At 43.8% G+C, this 18981-nt stretch overlaps 1 protein-coding gene across 3 annotated transcripts; it reads right to left on the bottom strand.

The window, feature by feature from the left end:
- Window positions 1–1280: 1280 nt before the first annotated feature.
- Window positions 1281–17732, bottom strand: LOC117049652 (serpin B6-like). Of its 3 annotated transcripts, none has more exons than XM_033154455.1 (7): window positions 17578–17732; window positions 12084–12261; window positions 8076–8213; window positions 4811–4928; window positions 4572–4714; window positions 4127–4294; window positions 1281–2475 (listed from the first exon to the last, which is right to left on the bottom strand). In XM_033154455.1, exons 2-7 carry the CDS (start codon window positions 12249–12251, stop codon window positions 2071–2073), a joined length of 1140 nt encoding a protein of 379 aa, XP_033010346.1. In that variant the 5' UTR covers window positions 12252–12261; window positions 17578–17732; the 3' UTR covers window positions 1281–2070. The 3 variants fall into 3 exon arrangements, with proteins under 3 accessions (XP_033010346.1, XP_033010347.1, XP_033010348.1); XM_033154456.1 differs by lacking the exon at window positions 17578–17732 and adding an exon at window positions 17445–17480; XM_033154457.1 differs by lacking the exon at window positions 17578–17732 and adding an exon at window positions 17393–17417.
- Window positions 17733–18981: the final 1249 nt, after the last annotated feature.

The following is an 18981-nucleotide window of genomic DNA, read 5'->3' as shown; positions in this document are numbered from 1 at the left end:
TATACTGGGCATTTCCCCACTCACAACCACAACAGGGGATAGAATTACAGGTAGGTTAAAGCTGGTTGTTGCCTAACTTGACACCTTCAGCAAGGGCTGGACCTCCAGTTTTCAGGTAGTAGTGAGCCTTGGACTGGCAAGGCATCACCAATGGAACAAACACACTGATCAGCCCGATCATCTGTCAACCTGACGATAACTGAAAAACGAGGCTTTGTAGAAGTAACATAAGTGAGGCTCATTATGTTACATCGTTCGCTCTCAATTACTGTGGCCTTTTAGAACGCCTTTTCCACTTTGAGCAACATCTCTTCTCCACCTCACTTGCAAAAAAATAAAATAAAAGGAAAACAATTAATGGCCTCATTGGACCATTGTTCCTTTTTAGTTTCAAGCTGTAGTCACAATACGAAAGCTGCGACAATGTGCCGAAATGTATTGGGTGAAATAAAGCGTGTTCACATTACTGAATTAAACAGTGCAATGAAATTCTTTCTTCCAGTGTGTTACACCGCTCTTTCAGCACAGCTTCCAAAGCAGGGTAATGTTACTAATTTACAAAAATAAAAAAGCACCCTTAAGACAGAGATTGATTAGTATGTTCTACGACAGAAATGGGTACGGTTGAGGCACAGCCTCAACTCAAAACCCATTCAGCTGCACTTGTTTTGGAAGAATGCACCGACATTGTTTGTGTGCTTTTACACATATCCAATTCGTACTAGCACTTGGGGGGGGGGGGGAAGGCACCCCACTAAACTTTTCCAGGAGACGGAAACAGAGTCACATTGAAGAACAATTTGCCAGCCACAAGTACCAGGTACAGAGATTGTCCCCGGTAAGCAGACTGCTGAAATGTTTCACTCATTTCTCATTTCTCCGCGAGTGGGTGCATCTCAAAGGTCACAAGAAATTGCTTGCGTGCTAGAGAAGAGGTAGCATCAGCCAAGTATTGTTGGCTGTTGTAGCCGAGTCAACTTAAGCTGAACAGATTGGCAAATGCCACACCCAGAGAGAGGACTTCACCTGAACTCATGTGGTTACTTGCTGACTGGCTGTTTAAACATGTTGTTGGCAACCAGTGTCTTAAGTGGGGAAGAGACTGGTGACGTTGGAGCTATGGGGTCAGAATAAATCTCGCTGTGAGCTGCTGTTCAACGAATTCAGTAGCAGGACAATCAGAACACAAAACAATTCCATTTTTATTTTAAAGCCAATAATACACGAATCGATATCCATTCATACGTAAATGTCGCTTACAGGCTGCCGAGTCAAAATTCTTTGACTGCAAACCACTTTTTTTGCATGTAACGTCAAAGAATAATACATTGTAGACCCAACATCAGATTCATACTTCCGCTTGCGCACTGCATTCTTCGCAAGGCCAAGATTTTCTGTGTGTTGTAGAAATCATTGCACATTTTCTGCTCTGCAATAACTAGATAAGGCTCTTCATTTTCACTTTGGTTACCAAGATCTTAAATTTATATGCTGGTGTGAACGCCAGAAACTGGTACTAAACAATTGTGTTTGTTTATCAAATGAACATGAGGTTATATGGTAGGAGATATCCTTTGATAGAGCTGTTTTTGGTGGTTGCCAATACCTCTTTAAGAACAAAACCACCTCCCCTCCCCCACCCCGAAGTACCCTGTGAAAATAAAGGTCAAGAACAAAATGGACCTCACAAATTTTTGCACTTGCAGCAAAACTGCCTGTTTTTTTTAAAAATGAGCCCTCTACATTTTTATTAAGAGCATGCAAAAGATGAAGAGGTGTGCAGTTAATAAGATATACTAAAGGCACGCACAATGCATCAATGTGCATTAGGAGTAGGGTTTAAGGAAGGCCACAGTTCGCCCATTTTGAGATGTGATCCCCTTATGCACAACCGTTAATCAAATATGAATGGTGTCGGGGAAAGCTGTTGCAAGCAGAGGCACAGCAGTGGAGAATTGGGATTAGACAATGTTAACTTTGAAATAATAGGATGAGAAACCGAAAACTTGATATACTGCCAGCAGGCTGCAGCGGGGAATGTTTGTGCTGCACATACAGGACATCCATTGTTCAGGGAGAGCAAAACCTGCCATAGAAGAGAAGGCTTTGTGTTTTGTTGTGCCGGATGAGGAAGAGAAAGGGATGGTCGGCTGTGACGCAGGGCACAATCATAGCGCACCGCAGCATCATAACAGCAGCAGTAGCAGCAGCAGCCTCAGTCCCCTCTTCGTTTACCTCTACAAAGGATTTGTGAACAACCTCAGACAAAACCAAGTCATTGTTGGGAGACATCCTGGAGAAATCTGCCTTGCTTGGGTCGAATGCCTCAGCCATTCCCATGCTGCTCAGAACAGGCTTCAGGTCGTATTTTTCCTCCAGTTTAAATTTGGGTAGAGACAGCTGAACTTCGGTTAGGTCCATCATCTCAGGGTTAATCCAGTCCTTGAGTTTCTCATAGGTCATTTCTCTCTCCAGCTAAAATAAGACAAACACGAGGCATTCAAGCTAAAAAGGAAATACTGGCTGCATATATAAATCCTGACGTTTCTTACATAAAACCATTTTCACTGGGTTCTCGATGACTCAAATGACTCCATATACCTGACTTAGACAAACTGGTTTCACAATTGCCCTGTCTGCCAGGGTAGAATTCCTTCCTGCTTAACTTGCTTTTATGCCTTCAATCTTTCTGAACAAGACAAAATCCTGGCAGACTTAACTACGCTTGTAGAAATGTAAAGAGCTATATTACACACACATTGCTCCTTCTGGGGTAGTTTATCCACATTTGGTTCCTACCCTGCACACAGCTCTCACCTGTGGCTCCTAGAAGCCACAATCTGGGAAATGGCCTTGACTGGCCGGCTAAACCAGGTGAGGGTAGCCAATGGGTCTCAAACCCTCAGTGTGTTAGGGACTTGCCCTGCATGCAAATACAGGCTCTGGCAGATTGAGCGGAGAAGACCAATAGTGGATCCAATGGTAGAGAAGGCAGTTAGTGCTATAGAGGGAAGTGAGGGGCAGATGGGGCACATCAACCTGGGAAAGTAGCCCATCTAGGAGAAGGAAAATTCTGATCCTAAACCTCCACTGTCTTGCGGGATAACTTCGGGAGAAGAAAGGCTAAGGAGTAAACCACACAAATCCAGAGTGGAGTCCCTAAGACTCCACCATCCCTAAGATGGTGCCTTGCACGCCTCCTTCCAGCAACTCCTGCAGCCAAACTGGTGCCAAACATATTGCTCTGCTTTCCTTTGGACATCAGCAAGGCCGAGAGGGGGCCCCTGTTGTCTGGGCAGCCCAAGATGTCTATACACACTGCCCAGTTTTGCACCCTGGGGAGGTCACTTCAGCACTGCTGGCATGGTGGTTTGACTTCACCACTGGGGGCACACTCCATTGTCTCTCAAGACAGACAAATGCCAACAACATACAGTGCTGTCAAGTATCCCGTTTTCCCCGGGATTCTCCCTTATTTCAAGCAGTTTCTCGCTGCTCTCCCTTATTTTTTATTTCCCTTAAATTTCCCATTTTTAATGGAAGCAGCTCCTCCCCTGCTGGCCAGGGACTGGGTGGGAAGACTTTGCCTACTTGGAGAGAAAAGCCTCAGCCCTCAAAGCAAGTGGGAGCCGTTTCCCGCGCTTACAAGGGGGTGTATTCCTCCCCCTGCATCAGCCCCTATCCGTTGCCGCCGAGCCCCTCAGCCAGCCAATAGGGTTAGCTGGCGGGCGGAGCCTGGCTGCCTTTGAGCAGCTGCTGCTTCCTGTCCTGTTTTGATGGGATCAGACAAGAAGACGATGGGGCTCCATCGTGCGGAGCACATGGCTGCCCTCCTCTTTGTTCTGCTCTGAGCCCGCTTGGAGTTTACATTGCTGCTCCGCCCACTTTTGCTTCTGGCTCCGCCCACCACTGACATGTGACTGTCCCCGGGATAGGTGAGACTGCTGATCCCTTATTTTCAAATCCGAAACTTGACAGCTATGACAACATAACATGTTACACTGGGCACTTGGAAGAATCACGTAGAAGCTGGAAGAATCATGCTCTAGTCATGTACAGCAACCAACAAGGGCAATTTTTACAGGCGAGCATTTAGATGGTTTTATTCTCAGCAACAATGCCCCACCTTTTCCAGGCCTGTAGAATTATCTGCAATCTCGTCAGGAAGCAGGATGATCATGCTGAGCTCGTTATCAACATAAGGAATCTCGAGAATTTTGGTGCGAAGTTCCGATATGTATGTCATGTTGAATTTAGCTTTCTTGAACATCATCTGCACCGGTTTGCTTTCATTCTGCAAATGGAGAAGAATTTTGTTTTAAGCATATAATTTTTTTCTATTGCTCTATTGCATTGCTTGAGCTGCTCTGCATCTTGTTTACTGTTCCATCTATTGTCTCTGCAAAAGAACGTCCTTAGGACATGGTGGGAAGGGAAATCCCAACTGGTCGACTGATGAAAGAAAAAAACAGAAGGAGCGAACACTCCAAATATCAGAATGTGTGTATTTAATCAAAATGATAAAGACTGTGTACTCAATGATGTACTTCACATTATTTCCCATCTCATACCTTGCTAATTCTGAATGGCCTTTCCTGTGTGTGATCTTTGCAGAACTGATTTGCCCAGTTGCCCTTGAAATAGATAGCATTCACCAAAACCAGCCTTGTAAGGGAGTCAATTATTCCTGGGGCGAGCAGATTTTGGATTTTACCTTGAAGAGGGATTAAAGAGCTGTTTTAATAAGTAGATATTTTTCAGACACCAACTCGTATTTTAAGAAGCAAATATGGAAGAATTTGCTACTCACTTGCTGTCTGTTCTTCCACCCAATTGTTAATGTATTTCCTGGAATCGTCTGGTGCTTTAATGAAGTCTAGTTTCTCTAGACCTGCTCGATAGAATTTCTGGCTGGAGTCTACAAATGACTTAAACAAATAAGTTTCAGGATTAAAAGCTAGATACGGATCTGTATATATCACATACACACAAACTTTGATTTCATTCAGGTTTTGTCCCACAGAAAAGAGAGGGAGAGAAGGATGGTTCTTCCATTTTCAGATATCTAAAGATGTGAAACACCTATGAAGATGCTTAATTTAACTTCCGTTGTTAAGAAAAAGCTCATGGCATGTGCAATAGATTCGTATCAGCCAAAACAGATGGACTGAACCTGACCCAAACAAACTTCTTTTGCTCAAGAATACACATAGCAATCATTGTCGTCTTCTTATACATCAGAGTCCTACATGAAAGGTCCGTATGCAGGATGCTAAATGCTTACCAAGACTTGCCCTTGTATCAATCCTGCTCAATGCAGGCAGATAATGAATTCCAATGTGGTGTTTTCTCTTTCTATTCCTCTATGGAGGAAAAATGTTACATGAGCAATATTTATTTGTCTATATAACCCTTTGCAAAGTGTCGACCACCTGTTTTATTACAGCTGTTGTTTTTTAAATGTAAATTATCCTCTTGGCTTGATCTAACAAAAGCTCCACTTAGTCTAACGTTCTGCCCCTGGATGCTCACAAACATGTCATGAAAGTTAACACACGTTTCTGTATAATGGCCGGGATTCAAAGACCCATAAACAGACAGTGGGAAATGCAGCAGTGCTGGTCTGTGAACTCTTGTGCAAACGCTGGGGGAATGTGTTGGGGAGGGAAGTCACCGGAATGGAGAGCACTCCGATCTGCTGCAAACTGCCCCTGATGCTGCTGTCAACAAAATTGGTTTTGGGGCTGACAGACCTTTGTAAAAAGGCTGGGCAGGCTAGACCAAATTCACGAGCCAATGTGCTAGGAAAAAAGGGCGCTTTGGGATCCAACTGCTCGTAATTCAAAACTATGCTTTTTTTGGGTTATCGTGCCTGGTAGCCACCGAAAGCCCCCAGTTGAAGCTAAAATCTTTATACAATCAAAGCAATATCAGGTTCGATTCACGGATAAATAGTTCTCAGGCTGCAGTGCTGGAAAACACCTTTGCCTCCAGCGAGCTGTCAATGCCAGTCTGGTTTTTTGTTTGGCCACCTGACTCAAAAGAGACTTCTGCTTTACAAAGAACGAACAGCTGAAATTGTTCAGTCGCAAAAGAAATACCACCAGGGAAGGGCTGATTGGTGGAGGGTTCAGAACAAAGAAAACGAAGAACATCGGTTAAAACACATACACAATTCACTCCCCAAAGATGGCGTGATCCCCTGCAGATTGAGCAATGATAGGTCTGTGGTGCCCTTAGATGTGCTATGGCCCCTTGCAGGTTTGTATCAACATCCCATAAGCAGTCTCTTTTCCAAAACAAAAGAATGTTATGATCCAGCATTAGCTACCCTGCGGTTTTTGCAGCTTTTCAAGAGCAGCTTACAAAAAGCATCCAGTGCGAGTGTCAGCAGGTTCGGTGTGATGCTCTACAACCCTTTCAGGAAGAAATATGCAGATAACTGACAGAACAGCAGATTAGCCTGCCATGTTCCCAACTGCGTAGCTGTTTATTATCAGAAACAGTTTGAGTTCAAAACAAAACAGGATGTAAGGCTATCAATTACAGTGATGTTTCCTTTGAGGAAAGTTTAAAGTTTTGTTTACATTTGGCTTGAAACAAGTGGATAATTGTGTAAAAGCACAGAGATGGAGGAGGAAGCTTGACAAAGAGAATGTACTGGCAAGGGTGGCCAAAATGGTGGTATGCAGGCTGCATCCAGCATCTAGTCTGGGTTTTCTGCCCATGGCCTCCAAAGACTCAAGCCTACTTGGGAGATAGGTTTGACGCTTCATTTCCCCAAAGGAAAGAGGTCCAAGTTGACACAGATAAAGGAGGAAGAAATAGGTGGGGTTGGCATTAATAATAATAACTCAATTTATTACCTGCCCACAACCAGAAGGTCCCAGGGCAGATGACAACCAGGGTGGATAAAAATAAATTAAAAAATCAGATTTTTAAATTTTAAATCGGAATTTTTAAATTTAAATTGGATTTTTAAAATAAAATGCTTTTGAAGGAAAAGTCATTTTAAAGTTCTGTATTTAAGTTACGTTATAGTCCAAAGGCGATTCATCAGGAAATAAGGATTTGTTTTTAGTTTTTCATGTGTGCTAAAACTCACGTTTTTAAAAAAAATTTAACCGCATCAGTTAACAAACATGGATATATATGCTATAATGTCATTGTTTTAGTTATTCAAATTGTTATTAAGGAAATGATTATTTTTCTCCTACCAATAAAGTGCAGCAGAAAAGTTGTTTAAATATAAACAGTTAACTTATTAAACCTCACAATAATTTCAGAATTATCTGTCTATGTATTTCTAATATTATAACCAAAACAGTAATTTTTATATAACTGTAAAAAATACTGTGAAAATATATTATTCCAGAAATGAAACCTTCATTCGGTTGTAAATATTAAGATTATACAAGCAAGAATGAGTCTTTCTGTAAAAAAAAAAAAAAAAATGAAGTCTTACTGACTAGTGATTTAAATCGATTTGATTTAAATCAAATCCACCCTGATTACAATTTAAAATTCTGTATTACGTATTTTAAAAAGTCACAGCAATAGCCTGGGTCCTGAAAACACATAGGCCATAGGGTAAAGAGGCGCATCTTCAAAACCTGGCTAATATCCTGGTGCCGAGTGAGGATGAGTAAAGAGAGAAAGAAAGGAATTCATCCACCAAGTAGATTGGCTGGTACAGCCTGCCACCTGGACTCAAGTTGATCACTGCTGCTGAATAATTATTTACCTGGGTTCAAATGTCCCTTTCAGCTTGATGGCAGTGGGAAGTACAGAAGGGATAGTGAATGCTTAGCTGCTTTTCTTTATTATTATTATTATTATTATTATTATTATTATTATTATTATTATTATTAAAGATTTTCTTGATTTACAAAGGTAGTGCAATGTCTCTCTCGTATTTTTCCATATAACCTTTTTACAAATCAGTTTTTGTTGTTGAGACATTAGGAAGAAAAGGGGGATAGAGAGGTGGGTGGGGTCTGCGACAGAACACGATTCACTATCAGAACAGAGACCACTTCCTGTTCTCTAGCACATTTGTAAACCATGTAACTTACTGGAATAAACTCATAGGATGTTTCTCCAAATAGCCTGTTGGCTAGCCTAAGCAAGTACTTGGTGCCTGGCTTGTTGATTTCAGAAATAAGTTTCTCGTATCCCTGGTGAAACTCGACGTCGTTGGTCACAGACAGCACCTGTAAGACGATAAATGGTTAACGGATAATGTCAAGTAATGTAAATACAGACATTTATCCACGTACTCCTAAAAAACCACTATCAGTTGAAAATCCGTGTCTTTTAGCCAACAAGAGAGTGGAATATATAAAACAATCAATCACTGTGACCACCCACAATGATTATTTTTTGGGGGGGGGCTTACCGTTTGAGGAGGAAAAACAAAACAAAATCACGAGATTTGATAGTAATAAAAACGAAGAAGCAAAAAGCAGATTGTTCCGTTCCTGCTCAAGATTTCACAAGACAGATACCTGAAGCAGTTAGAAGGGAAGCAGGCAACTATTAGTTTTCATGTATTTTTTAAAAAAACAAAAACAAAATAAAACCACATACTGAACTACTGGGTTTTTATCTTCCCCCTAACAATTTAACTTGGCTTTCTAAATATAACTGGGCTGCCATGTTTCAGCATGGGTCATGTTCTTCTGTGTAAGGACGGAGTAACTAAAATTTGATGATACACTGAAAATTCAACTCTGGACAGTACTAACCAACCATAGCTAAGGAGCAACCTGCTTATCAGCAGCTCAGGAAATATTTGGGGCAGCCACAGCAGAAACAGATGCACGCAGCTGCCAGTACCCTAGGAAAAACTAAGAGGGCCAAAGAATCATTACGGAGAAGAACCTCCCTGCAGCGGGAAGGTTTTCTGGGTGTGACATAAGAAATACTTTTCACATAAATCAACTTTATTCAAGATGACAAACTGGGAACACAAAACTACGTGTCCTTTGTTCTGGGGAAGAAAAACGTGGAATCTAAATTTAGGGTTTGCTGTGCTTTTCTTTGTTTGCTATACTGGTAATACGTGCTAGACAAGAAAGGGAAAGCCCACATGTTCCATTGTCCTTCTTTGGCACTGTTTTTGTTGATTTAGCAGGACTGCCCCCACTTGTGATTATTGAAGAGATTGTAAATATGTAAGTGGTGGCCTTCATTTCCTTAGATGAGCTGTGCAGGCCTGGTCGAATAGGCGACCACAAACTAAATTCAAGAATTCAAAGCTTTGTTTTGTATGAATAGGAATTCTTCCTAATGGAAACATGACCTAAGTCAGGGGTCGGCAAACCTTTTCAGCAGTGTGCCGATCCACTGTCCCTCAGACCATGTGGGGGGGGGGGACACTATATTTTGAAAATAATAAAAATGAACGATTTTCGCCTGCCCACAAAGAGGCCTGAAGATGCTTCACTTTACCAGCTGTCCTCCCAATAGCCACAGTTAAGCTTCTCCAGGTAGCCAGGCGCCGTGGAATGGAAGGAGGCAGCGATGGCTGTTGAAGACAGAAGCAGCAGCCCCGGCGGAGGAGCTGCGGACGGAGGTAGGGGAACCGGGGCGACACCGGAGCTTTTACCCACCAGCTGCTGCTGCTGCTTCCCAAGAGGCACCGTGGAGAAGAAGACAGAGCTGCCCACCAACACGCAAGTGGCGGCCGCAGCCACCGCAACTACCCATCTGAACGCCATGGGAGGAATGAAGGAGGGAGGCAGGCAGGCGGCGATAAAAAAGCTCGCGAGGAAGCGGAGCGGAAAAGGGGTGTGGGGAAGGAAGGAAGGGTGGACAGAGGGAGATGGAGGATGAGCAGGAGGAAAACGCAGCAGCAGCCAGAAGCTGGTGTCACACGCCCCCTTCACAGCGCCGCCCTGCTGAGGCGAGTGAGCTGACTCCCGCCGTCAGTGGCGCCCGGCATTGGATAAGACTGCTCTGTTCCTGAGGAGAAAAGTGCCACCGTGTGAGGGAGAGGGAAAGAACACGGACGCTGGCGATCCATGCGCTGGCGAACCACGTGGCGATTCCCGGACCATCTGCAGGCCGGATCTAGAAGGCAATTGGGCCTGATCCAGCCCGCAGGCCTTTGCTTGCTGACCCATGACCTAAGTCCAGTTCATGTGTTACTTGCATATAAGGGAACTGGGACTGGGGCCATGCTATTAGCTCCACCCCCGATTTTGAAGACACTTCCCAGATCAACTCAGTGCATAAGCTTTTGGTGGGATGTAGGAGTTCCAGGAGACTGGGACAACCACCAAAAAACAACAACAACCCAGAAGCTTGTGGGTCACGGCTTCCTTACAACCACATGCAATGCAGGGTGATTGCAGGCAGCAGACATGATGTCAGGCGAGTGGCAAAAAATGTGGCCTTGCTCCCCATTTACCATGCAAGTGCCTGACATGTGAGTCAGGGTTACTGTCTTACAGAGTTAATTGCAACTTGTGGAGAAACTTGTTAATTACAACTTGTGGAGTAGGAAAATACAAACTCCCCTATGTTATAAACATTCCTGTGGTCTGATAAATAGCAAGCAAAAGCTATAAAGAGTCCCCTTCCTCAGTGTTACATTCTGCAAAATTTTCTATTAGCGAACAGTATGTAACATTTTCTTTTTTAAATTCATTGTAATTAAAAGACACAACACACACATGCCCACATCAATACACCACACACGGCACAAGGCTCTGAGCACAAATCTCTATGCTAGGCCTGTTTGGACTCTATGGTTACAGGCTGAAAGTTAACCATTTTCAGATCATAGCATGTGTCACCTCCCAACCCCTTCTGTATGTCCAAATCACTCCATCCTAAACTAGCTTTCTCTAGATTCAGCGCAATATGCTGTCCTCCTTTAGGGCCAAACTATACTTGACACCATTCACACACACCTACGAATTGCACTAATGGCTTCTAAAGAGTAAATAGTGCATTCCATTTGGAACCTCCACAGGGGACAGAGAGTTAAAGCCCTTCTACCTACTGGTAGTCATTTTGACACTTAGGCACCCTATTTGCAAAATTTAACAATTCCAAAATACAGACGCGCTTTCACTTTTGCAAGATTGAATATACTGCCTTCGGCTGTACTTGAGGGTCGATTTCAAAAAATTCCACTGGAAGTACGGTTATGTCCCTGTGGAGATGGCAGTATTGAGTCAGTGGCTCATATGTTTCTGGCTTGCACCCATTATAAAGATTTGAGGAGTGAGGTTATTACCCCTCTATTACTGTCCATGTCGGGTCGCTAAACCATTGCTACTGCAACCTTTCTTTTAGCAGATCAAGGTGATCAGGTGACAGCAAAAACTGCAAGGTTCTTAGCTGGGACAATTAGAATAAGATCTATTATTTGTTTGTTGATGTAAACCCCCAAAATGTATTTTCTATAGTTAAGTTTTTACCTCTATCTTAAATACATTTTATTTTATTGCTATGGCTAGTGGCTGATGCAAATAAAGATTCTATCTATCTGTCTATGGGGGGGGGGGAAACCTTCTACCTGTGTCCCAATCCAGACTTGGCCTCCTGAGTCTGTTATTTAAGTTTTAAAAGCCATTAAAATGACTAATTATGTGAATGGGCCTCCCCTAGTTTGAGGCTCAGGAAGCATGCTTAGGATCATAGCCTTCGGGAAAGATAAAGGGATCCCTGACCATTAGGTCCAGTTGTGAACGACTCTGGGGTTGCGGCGCTCATCTCGTTTCATTGGCCGATGGAGCCGATGTTTGTCCACGTCTGCCGTTTTCCCGGGTCATGTGGCCAGCATGACTAAGCCGCTTCTGGAGAAATCACAGCAGCGCACGGAAACGCCGTTTACCTTCTCGCCAGAGCGGTCCCTATTTATCTACTTGCAATTTGACGTGCTTTCGAACTGCTAGGTTGGCAGGAGCTGGGACCGAACAACGGGAGCTCACTAGTAGCCTTAGGGGCACGCTAATAAATGCATATTTCAGCCTGGCCTGCTACAAAGAAAAAGAAGCACTATGCATGCCTCACTTAGGAGTCAGAAGTCAAGCTCCCCCCTCCCCTTAATAGTATTTATCTGGATATACCTTTGCCATTTGGGTTGCAGTGTTCCCTGCCGCACCCAGAGAGACCATCGTCAAAGCAGAAGATATGCTCAAAGGAGAATAAAACACGTTTGCTGTATTATCATTTTGACTCAGCTTCTTGAACAGATTGAGGGCAAAGGCACTGTTTGCTGCAGTGAGGCGGTCCATGTCTTATAACCTACGAAACAAGCACAGATAAGTCATAATAATAATAATAATAATAATAATAATAATAATAATAATAATAATAATTTTATTTCTACCCCGCCCTTCCCAATCCGAAAACTGGGCTCAGGGCGGTTTGTCCGCTCGGAGGTCACTTTTACAAGGGAAAAAAAACCCTAAGCATTTGTTTTCAGATCCCACACGTGCGTCCAAAGGGCATATCAACCTGTAATTCCCACGCTGGAACATTTTCATGCTCTCCAAAATGCCACCCACCCACTGCTTTCTGGTGTGGGAGAGGCTACAGCCCACAGAGTAACCGTCAATCACATGCTACGTTTCTTTAGATGAAAGCAATGGCCAGCAGACAGTAATTTGCAAAAAATGCCCAGGAAGAGAATAACATTCGCGCTCACTTGATTTCTAAGAAGATCAGCTTTAAATTAAAAGTCTACTGCATATTACATGCCACATTACCCCCCTATGGGTCATAAAAAGATATAGAGGGAGGGAAAGCATCATTTGAGAGCCTGTTGTCCCTCCCCACTGCATGATTCTAGCTTCAAAAACAGGACTATAAAAGCCTCAGGTTGCAGAATTAAGTTAGCAAGCCAACAGCTATAATAGCCTGACTTTAGCAACTAAGTCTATGTTTGATAAACCGAGTCCTGAACAGGGTCAAGCTTGCATGAAGTCCTGTTTGATGCTTTTATAACTATATTGTGACTACTGATCCTAAGATGTACAAATGTTTCCAAACTCCTGCTCGCAATATGCATTGGCGTGAATCTGGGCACACTAAATCAACCCAACCCAACCCAACCAACCCAACCCAACCCCTAGCACCATGAAATTCACATCTCATTTTCCTGGCATGAAGATGCAATGAGACAAGCTTCACTTGCTGGATTTATCTGTCTTGGAGGTTCAGAGACATGGGAACTCTGCCGGGGTTTTTTCTGGCTGGCAGAGCTGCCAAAGCCCAGGTGTTCTTGTGTGTGAAACAAAACAAAGCACAGCACTCTTGCCAAGCTAGCAACACGTTAGCTTGTTATTTAAAACCAGAATTTTGACACGTGTTATTTCTCCCATCACAGGGGAAAGGAAAGCGAAGCCTTCAGAACTGCTCTAAGTTGTGAACCTATTTAAAGGCACAGGGGGAAAACACCCCTTAGGGAAGCGGTCCCAAATGGCTCTGATCTCTCTGCAAAACATTAGCAGTCAGGGAAATACACAACTCTCATACAGACAGGACTAAGCAGATAATGAAAGCTACATAACACATCTGTTATATATAATATTTTTCACCATACGACATGGCTGATGATTCACTGTAATTAAAATGCATAAGGGTATGAACTTAGCGACCTAATATCAGGATTACTCAGGAGGTGCGTTTAGTTACCACACTGCCAATTTGAAGTCACCACAGGTCATCTCTTTATTCTAGACAAAGGGGTAAAAGCTATCTCTTGTATTCATTAATTAGATTGATAATTCACTGTATGAAACAATGCATTTTTGGGCATGGAATATTTTTCACAGGAAAGTACAGTTGTGGAAAACTTTCTGCTTCGCGTCAACGAGTAAGCCTGTACTGGGACACAATCCACAATGCAGTCCTTGATGCCACTGACTTCGGCCTTCGTTTTTCCAGATCCCTTTTAAAAAGAATTCTAACAGAATATATATATTCTATAACTTCTGACAGAATAATTCTAACAGAATATATATAAAAACCTGTGGAATAATTAACTCTCACACCACCTTGTGAATTCTGAGTGAATATAATACCATAAATGAGGGACCCATGAAGATCTTGCGATGTGATTTGAGCTTTTTGAGTTACAGAATATGTCCTTACGCTGGATTTTTATATCTATAAAAAAGTGAAATCCTTTGCTATGTTATCCATCTTCTTATCCAATGCCTTTGAAAGCAGCCTTTCCTATTTTTTCCGGTATGTTTCCAGCTACGATATGCGAATGTCTCTTTTGTTCATTGCGAGACACAACGTTTTATACATTTGTTATGCAAAAAAAAAAAAAAATGTACTGAGGACTGTTTAAAAAAGAATATGAAAAAGTTGTTTCTGATTGAAGCCCTGTCTGCAGTTTGCTTTGCACTGTAATAGCGACAGTCTTCTTGGCCTTGAGCCGTGCCTTCTACGAAAGATCTCCGGTTACACAGAGGCCGCCTGGGACAAAGAAAGAACAGAGGCTCTCTCTTTGCATGTATTAGTGTATACACAACCAAGCAGTTCTCTGAATTGGTCTTCGGGGCTAGTTCTGCTTGGAAAGAACTCTGGCTTCAGGCACGGAATTGTACTATCCGAGTTTGTTTGTTCCATTATTGAAGGAGGGTGGGGCGCTTCCTTCCTTCCCCAGAACGCAGATCATTCCAGGGAATGCATGCCAGCGCTGGGTGCAGCCAGAGGCAGGTGCAGCAATAGGTGTGACTTTTACCTTTGTACAGTAGGTTACATTCCGGTCCCACAAAGTGACAGGGATTTCTGCACCCACGCCTACAATGCATTTGTCCAGGCAAGCAAGAGGCATCAATCATCACAGTCCAAGGCCTATTCCAGCCAGGCAGAAGCACTCAGGAAGAGGTCCAGATTGGGACCAGTGATGGAGGGAGGGCCGAGATATAGAGATGGCTGGAGGGCCACTTTATAGGGCTCCACACTTCTGGTGTTATTTTACAACAATAGAAACACCAAGAGCTAAAGCTCTCCAAACACACCCCTAAAGTTATTCCTCCCACCCTCAACAAATTACCTTACTTGCTTGGTTGGTTGGTTGGTTTTGGCAATCAAGATCTACATCACAGCTGTCAACTTTCCCCTTTTCTTGCGAGGAATCCTATTGGGAATAAGGGAATTTCCCTTTAAAAAGGGGGAAAGTTGACAACTATGATCTGCATCCAGTTCGGCCACACAGCTACAAAGAAGCTTTGCACAAAAAGAAAACCCTCCACAAAGCAATCAAATGGATAAAAAAAAGAAGCAGGTTGAATGGCTCCATCTGCACTATGTTTTTAAAGCAGTATCACAAGACTTTAAAGGAGAGTCTCCACCCCCCAATCGTTCAGCCCAGACACTGAGATCCTCCTCCGAGGGCCTTCTGGTGGTTCCCTTGCCGCGAGAAGCGAAATTACAGGGAACCAGGTAGAGGGGCTTCTCGGTAGTGGCGCCCACCCTGTGGAACGCCCTCCCGTCAGATGTCAAGGAAATAAACAACTATCTGACTTTTAGAAGACATCTGAAGAGGGAAGTTTTTAATGTTTGATGTTTCATTGTGTTTAAATAAATAAATCAGCAGCAGCAGCATTATTACAGCCATGACCCCCCCCCCTCTCTAAAGAATCACGGAAACTGTACTTTGTTAAGGATGCTAAGAGACACCATTCCCCGCTCCCCGCAGAGCCAGATGCTCTTACAGATGGTGGAGAGAATGTGGCCAAGATCTGCTTCAGTTTGAAGGGTGCAGCAGCGGAGGCAGACTTTGCATTATTACCAAACACTATAGCAATCATCCTTGCTCAGTTGTGCTCAATGGATGCCGACAAGGCATTCTTCATTTCAGCGGCAGTCATTTTGCTGTTGCAATGGGTAAAACAGAAAACCTACTACAAATAACACAGAGAGCTACCTTCTGCCTATTCCTAGAGACTGGGAAGGAAGTATACAAGACAAATAATTTATTAGAAAATCTTATGGTTGATGGGTAGTGGTTTTTTTTTTAATGAACTCTTAATTACTATCCATCCAATGCTTGCCAGTTCAAAACTGCCTAATGATTAAAATAGTATCTGTACCATAAAGGGATTTTCGTCTCTTGTTTACTCTGGCAAATGGAGTGTATTTAAAAACAGAAGCATTCCTTCCACATTCCATAGCTATTTAGAGATTTCAGAGCAAAAAGAAACAGAAAACAACCGGTTACTACTCCCTCCTGCCTTGAAAACGCTCCAGTGTCTGAAGATCAGCTGTTTTGTCATAGTAGTATTTAATGATACCAGGATACGCAGTTAGAAGTTTCCCAGCCTCTCAGGGAGGAATAGTGACAGAAGAGGAGTCACCCGCACAAGGCTGGTGAATACGTACAATGGAAAACTATGGCTCTGTGTTGGCACATAAGCTGCACATCCTTCCTATGCTACAAAGTCGGTTCCTCTATTTGCTTCACTCCTGTGCATTAGCAATGCAATTGCTACACTCCTCAGCTGGGTGTCGTAACTGACAGAACAGCATGCCAATCTCTGCCAGGCACCCCACTCTTTACTAGCTGCTAGGAGGCCCCCTGCTTAACCGACACTTTAGAACCCAGCCTAAGGTGTGGGCAGGAACGCCAGGAACTTCCTCCTTTAATTTCTTTCCAAGGAACAGGTAGGAAGACTGCCGCATCCTAATAAGCAAGCCAATACAGTAAAAGAGTTTTAGGAATTGGTTGCTGCAAATGCACAATGAAAATTCATTAAAACCCACTTCTTCCATGCTCTGCAGGTGATTAGATTTTTCAGTGCAAATATGCAAACAAACAAACCCAACAAATGCCAATCAAGAACAGGCACCAAGGTGGGTTTTATCTCCCCCCCCCTTGCAAAGCTCCTGTGCGCTAACAGCTGTGCACAGCAGGCAGAAATCCAGCAGGTGAAGGCTTTCCCATTAGAGAAACACAGTATGGAAAGCAGCAACTATTAAGTTTCTGCCTGTGTCATGCAGCTGTTCAAAGCACAAAAGTGCCAGTCCTACAGGTGCCAGTCTTGGACAACACCCTGGACCCTCCCAGATTACTTTCACCTCTCCACCTCAACAAAGGAAGTCCCAGACGCTGCTGCCAAGCGATCCACCAGGCTTACCCTCTGCAATCCAGTAAGCAACAACTTCAGTTAGTAGTTACCACGGACACGCACACGCACACACACACACACACATTTACCGCAGTCCACAGCATCAACTTCTGAAGGCAAGAATCCGCTTTTATTAGTTATGGCACAAGCTTTTTTTGCAGGCATATATGATGCAATGGACTCTAGTCCCTGGAAGTTTTTTTGTTTTTTTTTGCGAGCAATAAAGCGGACAGCCTTTAAAGGCGCACCATTAACTTTCGTTGCGCGCAAGCCACTCGTAGCACGCCTACCTTTCTGGAAGTTAGAATCAGATACCTGTATTGATTTTCTTCCTCAGCTTACCAAAATAACAGCGGTCCAAGACGAGGCAGCTTTTAACCACACAGACACACACAAACAACAACATCAGGACCCCCTTTCCTTCAAAAGCCACGCAACAGGTACAAATGCCAACCCAAAGAGAAGAGGATTGTACCTGGAGGAATCGGCGCGGACGGAGGTTACACACGGATCGCAGTAAGGACTCCGGCTGCGAGCAGAGAGAGGCACCGAGTGGCGACGGGAAACCCGGGAAGGGGAAACGAAACCATCCTGTCCAGGGGAGGCGCTCCTGCCTGTGACTCAACCCCTGACTCAGCCGCTATCCGGGAACATAATGGAGGGGGGGAGCCCCAGCCTCGAGCCCCGCAAGTTTGCCACTGAGCATGTGCAGAACGGGCTCGCACATGCCCAGAAAGAGGAAACGAAGCCGCTGCCTGTTGCCTTTGCAGGGCGGCAAGCCTTTTTTTTCCATCGCCGCCTGCTTTTTCGAGAAAAGCGGATCAGGAAAGTGGCGCTCCGAAAGCGCAATTGCGCCCTGCTCCCGTTGGTTGTTGGCGCAGCAGAAGTAATCCCCGCAGGCTTACTGCCGAGTAACGGCGCCTGGCTGCGCAAACCAGGGGAGCCTGACATGAATACAAACAATGCAGTCATAGGGTAAAGCTTATATTCTTTTACTTAGTGTCAGCGTCGCTTGGATAGATCCTCTTTATATTCGCTGATTTATTGCATTTCCTTGGTGGTGAGAGAGGTTGTGTGTGCACCCAGGACGTGGTTGGTTAGTTTATCCCACCAACAGGAATGTCTCGCAACAAATGCAATTGATCTGTAGAAAATACAACCTGAAAAAAGAGACCGAGGAACCACTATGACCAGCTTCTTTGAGGTGTATGATCTAGATATGCAGGCTTGAATCCTCCTGGCCATACTGAGTGCTGAAATATCTTTATACCGGACATGCTGGGTGAAGGATGGGAACATCCATTCTGGAGAAGTGTCAGGATTTGGGTGTCCTCCTACCCATAAGAGTGTGTTTCTGAGAATTATGAGGAGTGTTGAAGGAGTCCCATCTCTTCAAATGAAAGCACTGCGGGACCCTGTTTGATCTACTGAAAGTGACCAGGTTTTTGCTAACCATTGTGGGGAACCTGGGCAATAAAGGTCAGACTACCTGGCTGAGATTATGATGCCATGTTAGAACCATGTTGAGGCCTGAGAAGGAGATCCTGCTATAGTTTCTAAGACCATTGCTATTGGGAAATGAGGACTGGTACCAGTTAGGATTCTGACCCATCACCCATGGTGATGCTGTGTTGCAACGGACAGTTGGTGCATAAATGCAGAGGACAAACTTCTAATGCCTGAAATGCAAGCAAGCCATGAGGAATCAGAAGTACCAGAATGTGTGCCTATCAGTGATACAGAAGGAGAACTCAGATCACGATGCTTGAAGAAAATACAAATAGGAACATTAACCGTTTCTGCAGAGCAGAGACTTTGAGTCAATTAGAACTTGCCAAAGGACTTTCTCGCAGAAACCTCTGGATTTTGCATGCATTTC

This window comes from Lacerta agilis, chromosome 7 (genome assembly GCF_009819535.1).
Source record: "Lacerta agilis isolate rLacAgi1 chromosome 7, rLacAgi1.pri, whole genome shotgun sequence".
NCBI lineage: Eukaryota > Metazoa > Chordata > Lepidosauria > Squamata > Lacertidae > Lacerta > Lacerta agilis.
This window is presented reverse-complemented; position numbering and strand designations above follow the sequence as displayed.